At 36.1% G+C, this 15846-nt stretch overlaps 1 protein-coding gene across 1 annotated transcript in view; it reads left to right on the top strand.

The window, feature by feature from the left end:
- The window catches only part of pcdh15b (protocadherin-related 15b), a 216475-nt gene that overhangs the window by 56797 nt on the left and 143832 nt on the right, over positions 1 to 15846 (top strand). Inside the window, exons 7-9 of the mRNA XM_016495480.1 lie at positions 2367 to 2486; positions 4121 to 4231; positions 5311 to 5481. Coding sequence (XP_016350966.1) covers positions 2367 to 2486; positions 4121 to 4231; positions 5311 to 5481 — 402 coding nt within the window. The remainder of the gene's footprint in view (positions 1 to 2366; positions 2487 to 4120; positions 4232 to 5310; positions 5482 to 15846) is intronic.

The following is a 15846-nucleotide window of genomic DNA, read 5'->3' as shown; positions in this document are numbered from 1 at the left end:
TTGCCATAATCGTTGTAGTCTTCACTCTCAAAAAAAAAAAAAAAAGGTGCAACAGCTGTTACTGGGGCAGCACCCTTTCAAAAAGTACAAATATGTACAATTTAAGTACTAACAGGGTTGCAAATGGGTAGACAATTTCCAGGTGCAACAGCTGTTACTGGGGCAGCACTCTTTCAAAAAGTACAAATATGTACAATTTAAGTACTAACAGGGTTGCAAATGGGTAGACAATTTCCAGGTGCAACAGCTGTTACTGGGGCAGCACCCTTTCAAAAAGTACAAATATGTACAATTTAAGTACTAACAGGGTTGCAAATGGGTAGACAATTTCCAGGTGCAACAGCTGTTACTGGGGCAGCACTCTTTCAAAAAGTACAAATATGTACAATTTAAGTACTAACAGGGTTGCAAATGGGTATAACATTTCCAAGGAAGTTTATTGTTCTGAAAATTTCCAAAATGTTAAGAAAGTTTCCAAAAAATCCTGGAAAGTTTCCAAAAATCCTGGAGAGTTTCCAGAAATTTACTGGACATTTTCCACCCCTTTGCAACCCTAGGTACGAATGCCTGTATTAGTCCATATTTGACCCAAAGTTGGGTTGAAACAACCCAGCATTTTTTAGAGTGTAAGGTAGGGGTAAATAAGGAACAAAGGTGTACCTTTCGAAAGGGTTCCGCCCCAGTGACAACTTTCATACCTTTTATTCTGAGAGTATATATAAGTGTATTGATCATAAAAAAAAATCTAATTTTGGAAGTAAAATAATGTAACCTCTTAATTAAATCTGTTGATATACTCTAAAGACTTGGATTAAACTGTTCAACGCCTTAATGACCTTTTTTTGGAAGTTTTGGTTGCCTGGACTTTCAGTAGAGGGACAAAAAGCTCTCAGGTTTCATTAATAATATCAAGTCAAATATCATTTGTCAAAGTTTGAAGTCTTATGGGTTTGGTACCACATGAGGGTGAGTAAATGCTGACAGAATTGAAATGTAAACTATGCCTTTAAGGTGTGCCTTTAGCCCCGTTGTACCCTACCAAAGCTGCTTTAAGGCAAGCCTCCGAGGTTAGCCAAAAAAAATATATAAAAATTCTAACGAGGCCAGAGGTGTCTTTTTGAATGGATATCAATGGAGAAAAGGCTTCATTACACTGAATAAACTGCTTTTGTATGAAAACGGCTTATCATTTTGATGAATCAGCCACCTATTGGCTAATCTTCAACCGTCTTCCTTTAAAAATTATTTTTTTAGATTAACCTATTTTTAGAGTTTACATTGAGTTTTATAAGAAAAATCACGGACCCTTTTAATTATCCATAAATAGTGATTGACTCTTGCACAATTCTGACAGAAATTCAATGACGTTGAGGCTGTAATGTGATTGGTTATCAAGACACACATGATCCAAGACGACTGTTACACTTTCTCCAGTAATAATAAGACTAATAATGATAAAAAAAGTAATAATAAGCTGCTAACAAAAATTAGCTAACTACACTGAAGCTATTAAAGCAATTTTCATTCAAGCTGCTTGTGTAAACAATATGACAAAAAAGCAGCAATGTAGCACTAGCTCATTGTTTTGAAAGCAACTGTGCTACCATAACACTTCTGAAAAAATGTAGTGATGTTAGTTCCTCTCCCACACAATATGGCACTTGTAGTGGAACATATGCTAATAGTGGTGCAATCGTGCTCTACTTGACACCGTCAGATCCACTCAGGATGTGGTTTCTAGGAGCTCATTTTGTATCACAGGCTGTTTAATTACTCTTTGTTCATAGCTCAATGTGATAGCCGCACATGACCTCTTTATGACGGCAGTCGGAGAGTTTTCTTCAGACCGTGATGGCGGCCGTTTTCATCTTAAAGGCTCTCTGAAGCGTCTTAACTCTCTTTTCCAGTTTTGTTGTCAGGAATTTGTCTTTTTTTCCCTCTAATATGTCTTGTCAGAACGTCAGAGTAGCGGCGTGGGAACTAAAATCTGAGTTCCCAGGTGCCTCTATAGCTTCCGCAGCAGACTCGTACCTATTACTTCCTCTTTTTCCTCGCACTTCTGAGAGCCGCACCACAGCAGGACCTTGTTATGACAGCCAGAATGAGAGCGATGAAGAGAGCGAGCGCTGTCTACTTTATAAGAGCTTGTCCGTCAAACTCTTTCTCAGAGGAGTGCTGTTTAACACAACGGTCAAGACGCTTGAGGCGTAAACTAGTCCGCCAACTTACCAGCACCAGGAATCAAGCTCAAGATGATGAAATCACTCAGGATGAAAACGCACTCACGCTGATGGCCGGCCGACTGAGGCAGTTTTAAAGATCTTAAATGTTTTTTACTCCATAATGTGTGTTTTTATCCTTTTCAGCTAACGCCTGTCGGAACCACCATCTTCTCAGGTTTTACAGGGAACAATGGGGCTGTTGACATTGATGATGGTCCTAACGGACAAATTGAATACACCATTCAGTACAACCCTAAAGATCCGGTATGTGTTTGTCTTTTCTCTTTTGTTTTCATTGTGTGTGTGTGTGTGTGTGCGTGTGTGTGTGTTAGTGAAAAAATAAATAAATCCTAAACTTAAAAAGACTACATATAAATGACTTATTTTTTTACTAGCTAATGTCTTCAAATAAAATTTGAGTAATAACGTGTATGTAACATACAGATTATGCATTGATATGAAAATACAACAATAATAAAAATAATAATAATAATTAGTAGTAGTAGTAGAAGTAGTAGTAGTATTCTTTAAGTATAAATAATTTTTAATACTATTGTTGTTGTATTTATCATAAAAATAGCAGTGAATTATTCATAATTACGAGCAACTAAAACAAACCCTAACCATATAGTAAGTACATGTTAATTAATACTACTCTGTACTTGTTTGTGTAATTACACTGTTACAAAGACAACTTAAAATAAAGTTTAACCCAATTTTTCTAATTTCTAACAATTGGTCGAGTCAAGTCAAGTCACCTTTATTTATATAGTGCTTTATACAATACAAATCGTGTCAAAGCAGCTTTACAGTGTTAAACAGGAACATAGTTTGTCAGTAATGCAAGATAAGATATTGGTCAGAAGTATTTTATCATAAGATTAATAACATCTTTATTTTTTATTTTATATTATTTATATATTTTTTGTTATTTTACAGTTTGATTTTATTGACGGCAGTAGTTTAATGTTTCTCTTCAGGTTTATGCATTTAACAGTACTACGACTATCACATATCTGTATTATTTTCTTTTTCTTTATACATTTTTAATATGGTCTTGCTAAAAATGTGCTAAAAAGGGAGTACAGAGACTTTCTGACAGGTGCTTTTCAATTGATTTACTTCACAACCTTACAAAACCTGCATTGTTGTGCATCATTGATTATCGCCGAGCATCATATAGCACAATTCAGCAACATGAAAATATTCCGACAAAACTGCAATACATGCACCAAATAAAATATTGCAAAGAAAACGCATGTCATGAAATGCAAATAAAATTACTCCAGCAATTCATTTAAATTAATATGGTGGTATTACACATGCAAATTTGTGACATTCTCTTACTGCTTCTTAATGAGCAGCATTATTACCATAAGTGAAGTGAGAGGAGCTAAACACTCTAAACCACATTTTTCAGTAAAATTATACAACAAATATGCGTTTAACTAAACACATCAACACACAGTACAAAATAATGAAAGTCACACACCTAGGTTCACTTAGTCTACTATGTTCTGAAGATAATCGAGTTTAACCTGAATAACTTGAAATGTGTACCAGACTTTATGCTGATATTCAGTGGTCTGGCTATACAAGACTACTACTGCATGTTCACTTCCTAATTAAAGTTTTACACCATTTACACATCAAACACTTTTGATTTCAAAAGAGCATGAAGCATCCTGTCTCCATGTCCCTTTTAAAGTGTTACGTCTCCATCTCTACTGCTAAACAGGGTGAGGAGGTTTTGAAAGTCAAGTAGTTTTGTCCCATCAGCATTCTCTTCTTACTGAAGCAGATAGATGATGAATATCTCATGAGGCTGGGAGTGCGTGAGCCTTTTTGTGCATGTGTGTGAGGGAAACCCTTTTGACCTACCCTTTTCTTCTCCACAGACCACAAACAGGACATTTGACATCCCTCTCACCCTGTCTGGATCAGTAGTTCTGAGAGAGAGGCTGAATTATGAAGAGATCACACGCTACCTGGTCATCATTCAGGCCAAAGTAAGAGGAGGAGAAACAGTAGGAGAGATACAGTAGATAAAAGAAAGAAAGATTTACTCAACCACATGTCGTTCCAACCCTGTATGTCTTGTTCTTTCTTCTGTGGAACACAAACTGAGATGTTAGACAGAGTGTCCAAGCTTCTGTTGTCCATAAAACAAAAGTAGATGGTGATTTACTCTGTCGAACTCAAAAATGTTTAAAAAAAGAGCTAAAAAAGTAGTTTATACAACTGAAATGACTTCTTATGAAGTTGTATGAGAACTTTGTGTGAGAAACAGACTGAAATTGAAGCAGTTATTCACTGGAAATCTCCTCCAGATCCCTCATGTCTCATTTGGTGTTGTGTTCAATTGAGAAAAAATGCCTTTAGCCACGTCATGCCATGTGTTTGCCATTAAATGCAGCTAAATGGCATTGGTTGGACTTGAATTTCAGTCTGCTCCTCAAATGAAGGCTTCAAACAACTTGGAATATAGTCGAAAAGAGTTGTACAGACTATTAAGGTTTAAAGGTGTGGCCACATTTACTGTTGTTCAGCCAATTTTCATTAGCGAAATTCAGTAGGAATCCACATGATTGGGAATTTCGTGTGAGGGTGAAAGATTTCCCCACGCAGATTTTGCAACGGGTTCAAGTTGGTCACACGAATCTGTAGCCTTGACTAACAGAAAACTGCTTGGTTTGAAAGTAATTTATGTGTGAGCTGTTCTTTATACACTTGCTACACTGTTGACAGTAGAAAATGAACCTTATTTACCCACAAAATTACGCCAAGCTTTTGCTAATGTGACCACACCTGTAATCAGTATCTTGGACTTGTTTGTGTAGACTTTTTTTTAGACCTAGACAGCCTTTTGCAACCAATTTCACTCCAGGTTAAACAAGATATTCAACCACAAAAATGCAGGGCTTGAAGTGAGAGGATTAGAAAAGTAAGCGAGATGCCCAATTTTCTGTCAGTAAAATGTCTTATTTTGCCTTTGACTGGAGAGTCTTTTTGGCTGGCGAGTAAGTTTGGAATTTTGGAGTTGGATTCAAACTCCATCCCTAAGTCCAAAGTTTGTGTTTCCCTTCAGGACCGAGCTCCAAACCCGAAGGACCGGCTCACCGCCACCACCACGCTCACAGTGGATGTGTTGGACGGGGATGACCTGGGCCCAATGTTTCTGCCTTGCAGCCTGGTAGACAACACCCGTGACTGCAAACCTCTTACGTACCGCGCCAGCATCCTGGAGCTCACAGATCCGGTGAGTGGTTCCTTATCCTGTGCTTTTCCAGCTGTGTCTTGCGTTGAGTAGTTACGTTAAGTCTCCTCATATATTGTAGCTCCAGCCCGAGAATTTAACTGGCACTGGTTTATAGTTTGACTGACATGTATTTTGCATTTCTGGTCTTGAAGAACATCTCTTTTACTTGACAGACCAAATGGCTTTGCATTGCACACGCTTCTAGCAATAGGGATCGTTTTCATTCTGGTTTAATTTCCGAATCCACTTGACAATTCCAGTGTTTTGATTCTTTTAGTATTTAGTATTTAGTATCACTTATTTTGGCCCTGTCCCAAATGGCACACTTCATGTGCACTTGCGGTCTTGCGGACTTACAATGGCCGCTGTGTGCACATGTTCGTTAAGTCCGTGAGACTGTAGGGTGTCCCATTCGTCATTTGAGCTTTGAGAAGGGTGCTCTCGATGCACACTTCTGCCGAGCCCGCACTGGAGCGAGCTCTGTAGCAGACTTCTACCCAACAATCAAAGCGGCATCACGTCACAAAAGTGTGGTCTCAGACAGTGGTGTAGTGGAGGGTATACGTGACTAGTGCTTAATTGTATTAAAACTGCTCTAAACAATTTTATTTTATTTTATTTATTTTTTTGCACTATGTAGTATATAGATAAATTGTAAATAGTTTTTTTTGGTATTAAATAGAGATCATGATCCTCCTACAGATAACTAAACAAAATAGCTTTTCTACTAGAGGTTCTGACAAAATGTTAATTGTTGCAGTCTATGTAATTTTTACATTTGAATTATTTATTGCAAAATCTGCACTTCTTTTGTGGCTAATATTAATTTAATAATGATCCTTACTCCGTGAAGTCAAGTAGCAGAAGTTACAGTAAGTGAAAATGTGCAAATACTACTGGCCCATTTTGGGGTGAACTAAATATGCAAGACTAGTCTTACGTCACTGTTTATAACACAGGCCGTTCATCCTTTGCTGGGCTGCTTAAAAAAATGGGGGCATAAATTAAGAGTATACCCACTTCTCCAGGCACCACTACACCACTGGTCTCAGAGGAAGACCGCAAAGGTTTAGGGTGCGATTTGGGACAGAGCCTTAGTCTCGTGGGACATTTGACACATTTTGGTTCATTTTGAGTTGGACATGTCGAAAATAATGACTTGCAGTTCATTAAAGAAGTCAATAGCCTATTTGGTGAGGGAGTGACTCCTAAAACTGATTCCAACAGACTTACTTATCAGTTTGAGACTGATTATTTTGACAGATATCTCAAAAATGGCTCATAAGAGTCACTTGTTGCAGTTTAGTGAATAAACCAAGAACTGCTCCACTGAGTGAGTCATTAAACTGATTCAAACAGGATTTTTTGAGTTATTTGATACAATTCATTTAAAAGACTTGCTCATTTTGGTGAATTGGATAATTCGGGTCTTGCTGTATGATTACTTGCCGTTAAAATAAAAAATGAAATGCCATTACGACCCTTCTGGTTCCAGTAGTTTTAAAAATGGACACGGTTCTGAGTAAGAACCGATTTTTGGCGCACAACCATACAAACAAGTCTATGTTATGTTGCCATTACTTTTTAATTACCACTAAAATTGAGTTTGTAAAGTGTAGCTTAATATTGATAAATGAGATGATTAAGGGATACTTTGTGAGTGAGAATGAACGTGTAGGCAACAAATTGCAAGTGTAAAGTGTAAATAATACAAAAGTCTTATTTTTGTGCTAAACTTTGTCTGGCTCAAGGGCAAAGTGGTGATGGGGTTTTTAGTAACTCAGTTCACGGGTCACCCCTATCTGCGATTGCACCTGCAATAGTTGCAGCACCGGCGCAGAGCCTTGAGCACTAGGATATCGCCATCCGGCTTATGTGATAAATGCTTCTTTAAAAACATGAAATTATGGCCATAGGGCATACAACCTTAAATCAGCATTTCTATTAGCTTCAGATTTGGTTGATGTATTGAAAACTTGATTTATTTTCAGCCAACTCTCAACAAAGTGAAATGATGTTTGACTTGAGTATTGCACATTGTTGTTGTTTTTTTTGTTTGCATGAAACTGCATTCGTAACCTATTTTACTCCGGTAATATGATGTGTTTATGAGTGAAACAGGTTAATAAACAATGAAATGGGTAGGACAGAACATAACTTTATTTACTGAGAGTTAATGAAAAGTGAGAGTTACCAGAAAAAAAACCAGACCAGAGTGTAAGTTTGCTAAAACAATGTTAGTTAGCATTAACCAATAGTAAGAATGGGCATAAAAAAACAACTAAAAAAAACTATATATATATATATATATATATATATACAGGTAATTTACAAAATTAAAGTTAATTGAAAGTATGTATTTTTTTACATATTAAAAGTTTGTTTTATAGCAAATGCAGATAACTCCAATAGTCGTTTTTTGGCAAAAGCAGATAACTCCACATTTCATGTTTTAGAGTTTAAAAAAACACTTGTTTAATCTTTGTAATCTCCTCAGATGACAATGTAGATGCCCGACAAACGTTGTTGTTGTGATCATAACTGTATGGATGTGATTACACGCGATACACAGAGCTTTTCCCTCATCATTGTAACGCGCTGCTTTTGCAAGCGTCCGTGAAAACGTTTCAGCTTTTATTTTCCTTTTTCGACCTGAAGATATCACAGATTCATCAAGTTCGTCGAAATGATCCATCCTCGAGCTTTGACAAACTCCTCTCAGCTAGCACGTCTTTTCAAACTGAAAGTAGCCTTGTCACCTGACCTGAATACAGCGCGCTGATTCGCTAAAATGGGCTTATCGGCTTCTGTTCAAAAACAACAAGGGTGCTTGTTGGCTTCTGCACTAAAACGTGAACTCGCGATTCCTTGAAAGTGGACAAAACCGCCTTTTTTTGACAAAACGTGGTAGGGTTCAGATTGCGCTATATGTGGAGAATAATGCAGGGCAATCAGCTAATTTTTTTTAAAGTGCTGTTTATCGGTTTTTGCAAATGAACTCTTCATACATATATATATATATATATATAAGTAGACTGTGTCAACTACAGTACAGAACGTACATACACTCGAGTCTGCCTATGTTTATTATGTTTATATTGTTTCACATGTTAATGATGAGAAAAACAATAATATCCACATGCTCGGGTGAATGTTGGCTCCTCAGTCTGATAACAATAAGAATGCATGCCGACACAGACGTTCCAGAGACACAAAGATAGCGGTGTGCTGAGCAAAGTTTCTTACAGCGCTTTGTGATTTCTGTTCTTAAACCAATTAAAGGGAGCATATGCCTCAGATTAGCTCTCTTCTCAGCTCCCTCGGGGCACAGCTGCGCTTACCTGCAGTCGTGAATGCAGTAATGGACAGCTGTCTTTTCTCAGTCCACTGGTGTTTGGTTTTCATGTGATTTCTCATTGTGGTGGTGATATTATGATAACTCAGTTTCACTGATTCATTTGATCAAAAGTAATTCCATTTTGTAAGATCATTTAGTAAGATACTTTTGATCAAAGTAATTCCAAACTTCGCGAGGCAGACGCCCAACATTGTGATCAAATACAATCAACTTTTTAACACGCTACACACCGCCACCCAGTGCATTTAGTTATAACTGACTTTGAGTATGCCTGCTTAGGATTCATCATGGATTCCCTGCATTTATGGCCAGCAAAGCAGAACGTAGTAAAATTTGAATAGTGTTTTTATTTTTTGAATAATAATTACATAACGAATATTCAACTATTTGTGCACACCCCAAACCAATAGCCCAAAATTATATTTTTGAACCTCTGTTTTTGGTATTAATCTTAGCCAGTGGTTACATTTGTTTGGACATCCTGTCAGTGGCGGATCGTCGGGGGAGGCAGGGGAGGCACAGCCTCCCCATAATTTTGAGGTGAAAATGGGAGGAGGACGATTTAATGTTAATACAATTCACAATTAATTTCAGTTCATGTCTCAGAATGTGTATTTTTTGTTTGTAATTTCACAGTTGTAATATCATAACGTGAAAGCGCCGCTTTTCTATCGCGAATGTGCCGAATCTGCTGATGTAATTACAACCGCTAGGTGATAGAGAAGGGGAGGGGGAGGCCAGGGGAGCGCGGAGCTCTCGTGCCTCCATTGGTAAAAAATTTGCCAATCAGCATCGAGTGTTCACTTTCAGCGCTGAGGAGTGTTGAGAAAAGAACCCTCGCAAGGGAGGCTAGCCTCCCTACGTTACAATAACCAATAACGTTACAATTAGTGTGCCTCCTCTATTTTAAAACCCACGAACCGCCACTGCATCCTGCTCGTCTGATCTGCTTCTGGTACCGCAACAGAGTTGGGAAGTTGGGAAATTTCCTCTGTTTGAGTCACTCTGTTGGCGGCATACTTCTTTATATTGAGTGATTGCCATGTTGCTTGACTCAGCTTTGAAGTTTTACATCACAGACAGGTGCTTTAATATTCTGCTGTACACTTTTCTGATATACTTTGGAATTCATTTGTTCCTCGATGATAGAAAGCTTCTACCAGAAAAAAAAAAAAAAACTTCCTATACCAATATAGTCATTTCACCTTGCTTCACAGTTGAGATGAGGAGTGGAGCAGAAATTTGTTGCAAGAATATTCTTACAGCGCTTTGTGATTTCTGTTCTTAAACCACTTAAAGGGAGCATATGCCTCAGATTAGCTCTCTTCTCAGCTCCCTCGGGGCACAGCTGCGCTTACCTGCAGTCGTGAATGCAGTAATGGACAGCTGTCTTTTCTCAGTCCACTGGTGTTTGGTTTTCATGTGATTTCTCATTGTGGTGGTGCTATTATGATAACTCAGTTTCACTGATTCATTTGATCAAAAGTAATTCCATTTTGTAAGATCATTTAGTAAGATACTTTTGATCAAAGTAATTCCAAACTTCGCGAGGCAGACGCCCAACATTGTGATCAAATACAATCAACTTTTTAACACGCTACACACCGCCACCCAGTGCATTTAGTTATAACTGACTTTGAGTATGCCTGCTTAGGATTCATCATGGATTCCCTGCATTTATGGCCAGCAAAGCAAAACGTAGTAAAATTTGAATAGTGTTTTTATTTTTTGAATAATAATTACATAACGAATATTCAACTATTTGTGCACACCCCAAACCAATAGCCCAAAATTATATTTTTGAACCTCTGTTTTTGGTATTAATCTTAGCCAGTGGTTACATTTGTTTGGACATCCTGTCAGTGGCGGATCGTCGGGGGAGGCAGGGGAGGCACAGCCTCCCCATAATTTTGAGGTGAAAATGGGAGGAGGACGATTTAATGTTAATACAATTCACAATTCATTTCAGTTCATGTCTCAGAATGTGTATTTTTTGTTTGTAATTTCACAGTTGTAATATCATAACGTGAAAGCGCCGCTTTTCTATCGCGAATGTGCCGAATCTGCTGATGTAATTACAACCGCTAGGTGATAGAGAAGGGGAGGGGGAGGCCAGGGGAGCGCGGAGCTCTCGTGCCTCCGTTGGTAAAAAATTAGCCAATCAGCATCGAGTGTTCACTTTCAGCGCTGAGGAGTGTTGAGAAAAGAACCCTCGCAAGGGAGGCTAGCCTCCCTTCTGATATCAACCAATCATCACAGAGACGTAAATTACGTGATATTAGTTTGAACGTCATGTCAAAAACTGCTTTAATATTCTGCTGTACACTTTTCTGATATACTTTGGAATTCATTTGTTCCTCGATGATAGAAAGCTTCTACCAGAAAAAAAAAAAAAAACTTCCTATACCAATATAGTCATTTCACCTTGCTTCACAGTTGAGATGAGGAGTGGAGCAGAAATTTGTTGCAAGTATAGCAAGAGCAAGCAACCAATGTTGGAATTTCTTTTTCTAGCCACCTTTTTTTTTCTGTGATTCAGATGCCTGTAGTCAGTGTGTTTTACATTCATGCTGCTTTATGGTTTTATAAAATGAAAAGACACTCTCTTTTGACAATATTTTAACTGATTAAACCACAATCACAATCAAGCCACAATGTTTCCCTGTCTTCTGTGCATGGGTTAGGCATAGACATTCTTCGGGAAAGTCTTCTTCTACACAAATATATCCTTGATGCATTCTTAAAAATAAATGTTCCAAAAAGGGTTTTTTGCAGCGATGCCATAGAAGAACCATTTTAGGTTCCTTTCAGTGGACAGATCTTAAAATAACCATTTTTATAATCTAAAGAACCTTTTCCACTATAAATAATCTTTTTTTTTTTAATGAAAAGGTTCCATGGATGTTAAAGATTGCGTAGCAAACAACAACAGCATATGTTGAACTTGAATTCAAACAATTAAGTTGATATTGTTTTTATAGCTTTTATATGATTATAGCCTTTATATGATTTTAAATGAGATCTGAAAGGTAAACAAACTAAAGTATGGAGTCATCATGGCAGCACCAATTGGTTGTTCATGAAAAATGACTTTGCTGGGTCATAAGCCTTATGTAATATAAAGAAAACATGTTTTGCATGTTGTTAGTTGCATAAGACTTTGATTTGGACACATTAAAGGAGCTGCATTAAAGAGATTCAGATTTGTTTATTTCTTTTTTTCTTTCACAGATAAAAATCTAGCAAATCTCTATATGGATAATAACTTTTTTCTTTGTTATAAATCCCAGTGTGTTTATACAGTCAAGATGGCAGTCTGCAACGTATGTTAATAGTTCTAAAAACACGGAAAGCTAAAAGCAGCACGAGGCAGATAATTCACAGGTAATTAGTTAAACACTTCAAACACGAGAGGTGACGATGATTCATTGATTAAATATTTCTAATTTAAATGTAAAACAGATAGCTTGTTAACAGCGTAACTGAAGAAAAAAAAAATCAAAAATAAAACTTTGCCTTAATACTTGCCACTGCATAAGCATTCTGTTTTATGACAATGACATGAGTTATTTCCTTATCGTTCACACATTTTTCATTTGTTAATTAGGCTTAAAAAGTCCCAGAACCTTCTATCTAGTAAAAAAAGAAATGAATAAAAAAAAAAACCTTGCATAAAACATAAAACTTTTGTATCACAATTTCTTTTCCCCAACCATAGTAAAAGCAAACTAAAAGCATTTTGTTCATTGTGGTAGTGTTAGTACATTAGCGCTTTAGCTCTTTCAGCCCATTTGCCCTATCCATGCTTGTCTGACAGCCAGAGTGAGCAAAGAGGTGCTCTAAATCATGTTTACTTTAACATTTGGAGCCGTTTGACTTCAGGCCAGCAGATGCATCCAAGGACACATTTTAGAAGAGCTGTTGTGCGTGGACAATGATTAGGTATTCTAAAGCTCAGCCGCCTTTATCAGCTGTCAGAGAAGCTGCACTCTGCTCTGTGTGCCATTACTCAGGTGGTCAGTTCACTCCACAGCTCGCCTCTTTTTCACTTCCATGTGTCCCCCTCTGTCTGTACCCTCTTCGTTTTAACACGTCTGCACTCCTCTGTGTTTTTCTCTTTTTTCTTACTGCCTACTGTGCTATCTCATGATGTGCTTCCTGGAGTATATCGGTCCCCCTGCTACAGACCAGTTGAAGTACTTAATGTACTTAATTATTTTGCCCATGTTCTTGCTAGATTGAAAAAATGCCAACTTCGGAGTATAAATTTAGCCGAAAGAGGGACATAAAATAAATCTTTACGTACAACTGAGTGATGTGACAAAAATCATATATCATGATGTGAATAATTTTATCATGGCAAATGAGGAATATATAATATAATTATTTGGATACATAATATAAATATATATTGAAATGAAGTAAATGTATAAATGAATACCTTGTGCATATTTAACTCTATCTTTAAATTTAATTTGCATAAGAATATTTAATAATTTATTTATAATGACAATAATAATTTATTTATTTAATAATTTATTCTATATATATTATAGATATTTTGTATATGTATATGTGTGTGTTTGTTTATGTATATATTATATTTCTAAATTAATTATAGTCTTGTAAAGCAAAATATGCATAAAATATTAATTTGTTAATTTACTGTGCTGTGTGTGTGTGTGTGTGAGTGTAAATATGCACACAAACACTTTTTATGAAAACATAATACATATACATATATTTAAGTTCAATGATACACATATGTATGTTTATGTATATATTAGAAATATATTTATAAATTATGTTCATTAACTAGAATGTCTTGTATTTATTTCATATGCTATGTATGTGTATGTTCATTTATATATTATATTTATAAATTATATTAATGAAAAAAATATCCTGTTTCATTTCAGATAAAGCTAAAGCAAAATTTGATATAAATAAGATATTTTATAGATAGATAGATAGATAGAAATATATGTGTAAATTAATAAATTATATTAATTAATTAGCACTTTTGCATCCTTTTTTAAGGACGTGTAGGTATTTTTAATGGAAAACAAGACAAGAATACTGATTAAGAAATAATTTTTGCAGTGTGCCTTCATATCACCAGAACTAGTTCCACATAAACCAATACGTTGTGAATTATTAAGTCACACAGCTTGCCTACCATGTACATGCATGCAAACAAACCTAACCTCAAATTTACAGCATCCTCTCAATACTCTCTCTTTTTTCTCTGAAAAAGCTTTTTCCTTTAAGTGGCAACATCAGCAAATCAGCAGAAGATAGACACATCTGTTGCTTTCTTGCACAGCAGAATCACTTGTGGAAGGCGCGAGGAACGTAGATGCTTTCCCCTAGACAAAATGATCATGTCTGACAGGTGTTTTATTCGGTTTCTGAGAGCCTCTCCACTCACAACATGAAAGGTCAAGGAAAGCCAGCCTCAAGTGGTGACCGCCTTGCGTTTGCCATCTTTTCCCTGCGTAGGCCATCTGAAATGGATACTTCAGCTACCGAGTCAAATACCTTTGGGGAAACCAATAAAAACCAGTATAAATGCCACATAGGGGGATCCAGGACTGAAGAAAATTAATAGGTTTTTTTTTTCAGAGTCTACTGGCCATTTTGGCTGAGCTACGGCTGCTATTTGAAATCCTCTCCCGTTCCCACATATGGATGATTATTGAGCATACACGCGCTGGATTTGCTGTAATGGCTTTTCCTCATTTCACCACACAGCTGAAAGGATGTGAGAAAGCAGCGGTCGTTGTGGTCCAGGTGCTGTTTCATAAATCCTGTAATGGCGATGATTAGGTAATCTTCTGTTTTTGCCATGTGTGTTTCATGTGTCGAGGGTATCCATTACTCTTTCACCATCACAGAGGGATCTGCAGTTTTAAATGCTAAAAACATAATTGTGTTAATCTGAATTTTTATTCCAAAATTCTTTATTTTCAAGCTAAAATATCTATCTATCTATCTAGCTATCTATCTATCTATCTATCTATCTATCTATCTGTCTATCTGTCTATCTGTCTGTCTGTCTATCTATTTATCTATTGGTAACTACAATAAGGCTTATTAGTTAACAGTAGTTAACTGTATTATAGTTAACATGAACTAAGCATGAACAATACTTCTACAGCATTTATTGATCTTAGTTCATGTTAATTTCAACATTTACTAATGCATTATTAAAATCAAAAGTTGTATTTGTTAACATTAATGCACTGCGAACTAACATTAACTAACAATGAATAACTGTATTTTCATTAACTAGCATTAACAAAGATTAATAAATACTGTAATACATGTATTGTTAGTTCATGTTAGTTAATATATTAAGTAATGTTAACAAATGACACCTTACTGTAAAGTGTTACCTATCTATCTATCTATCTATCTATCTGTCTGTCTGTCTGTCTGTTTTTCTGTCTATCAAATATCTTATATTTTGCTTTACCTTTATCTGAAATGAAACAGGATATTATAATTTAGAAATATAATACACACATAAACATACACATACATTGCATATTAAATACAATACATTATAATTAATTAACATCATTTATAAATATTTATGCATATATGTGAATAATTGAAGTTAAATTGTAGGTATAATGTTTTCATAAAAAGTGTTTGTGTACATACACACACACACACACACAGACACACACACACACACACACTAATAGTAAATTAACAAAAAAATATTATATTAATAAGATAATATCATATATGTATATATTATATTTATAAATGTAATTAGTTATAAAGTATTGTAGTTCAGATAAAGCAAAATATGCATTACATAATAATTAGTAATTAAAATAAAAAAAAATGTTAAATAAAAAAAATGTATAGTTATATTGTCACGGTGCACACACACGAGGAACACGGGAACGAAGGAGCGAGGAGACACGGAGTAGAATAAATCAAAAGGGTTTTATTAACAAAGGCTGGGGATCACAGGACTCGACACATCAGGA

Source organism: Sinocyclocheilus anshuiensis, unplaced genomic scaffold (assembly GCF_001515605.1).
Source record: "Sinocyclocheilus anshuiensis isolate Anshui unplaced genomic scaffold, SAMN03320099.WGS_v1.1 scaffold466, whole genome shotgun sequence".
NCBI classification, from domain to species: Eukaryota; Metazoa; Chordata; class Actinopteri; order Cypriniformes; family Cyprinidae; genus Sinocyclocheilus; species Sinocyclocheilus anshuiensis.
This window is presented reverse-complemented; position numbering and strand designations above follow the sequence as displayed.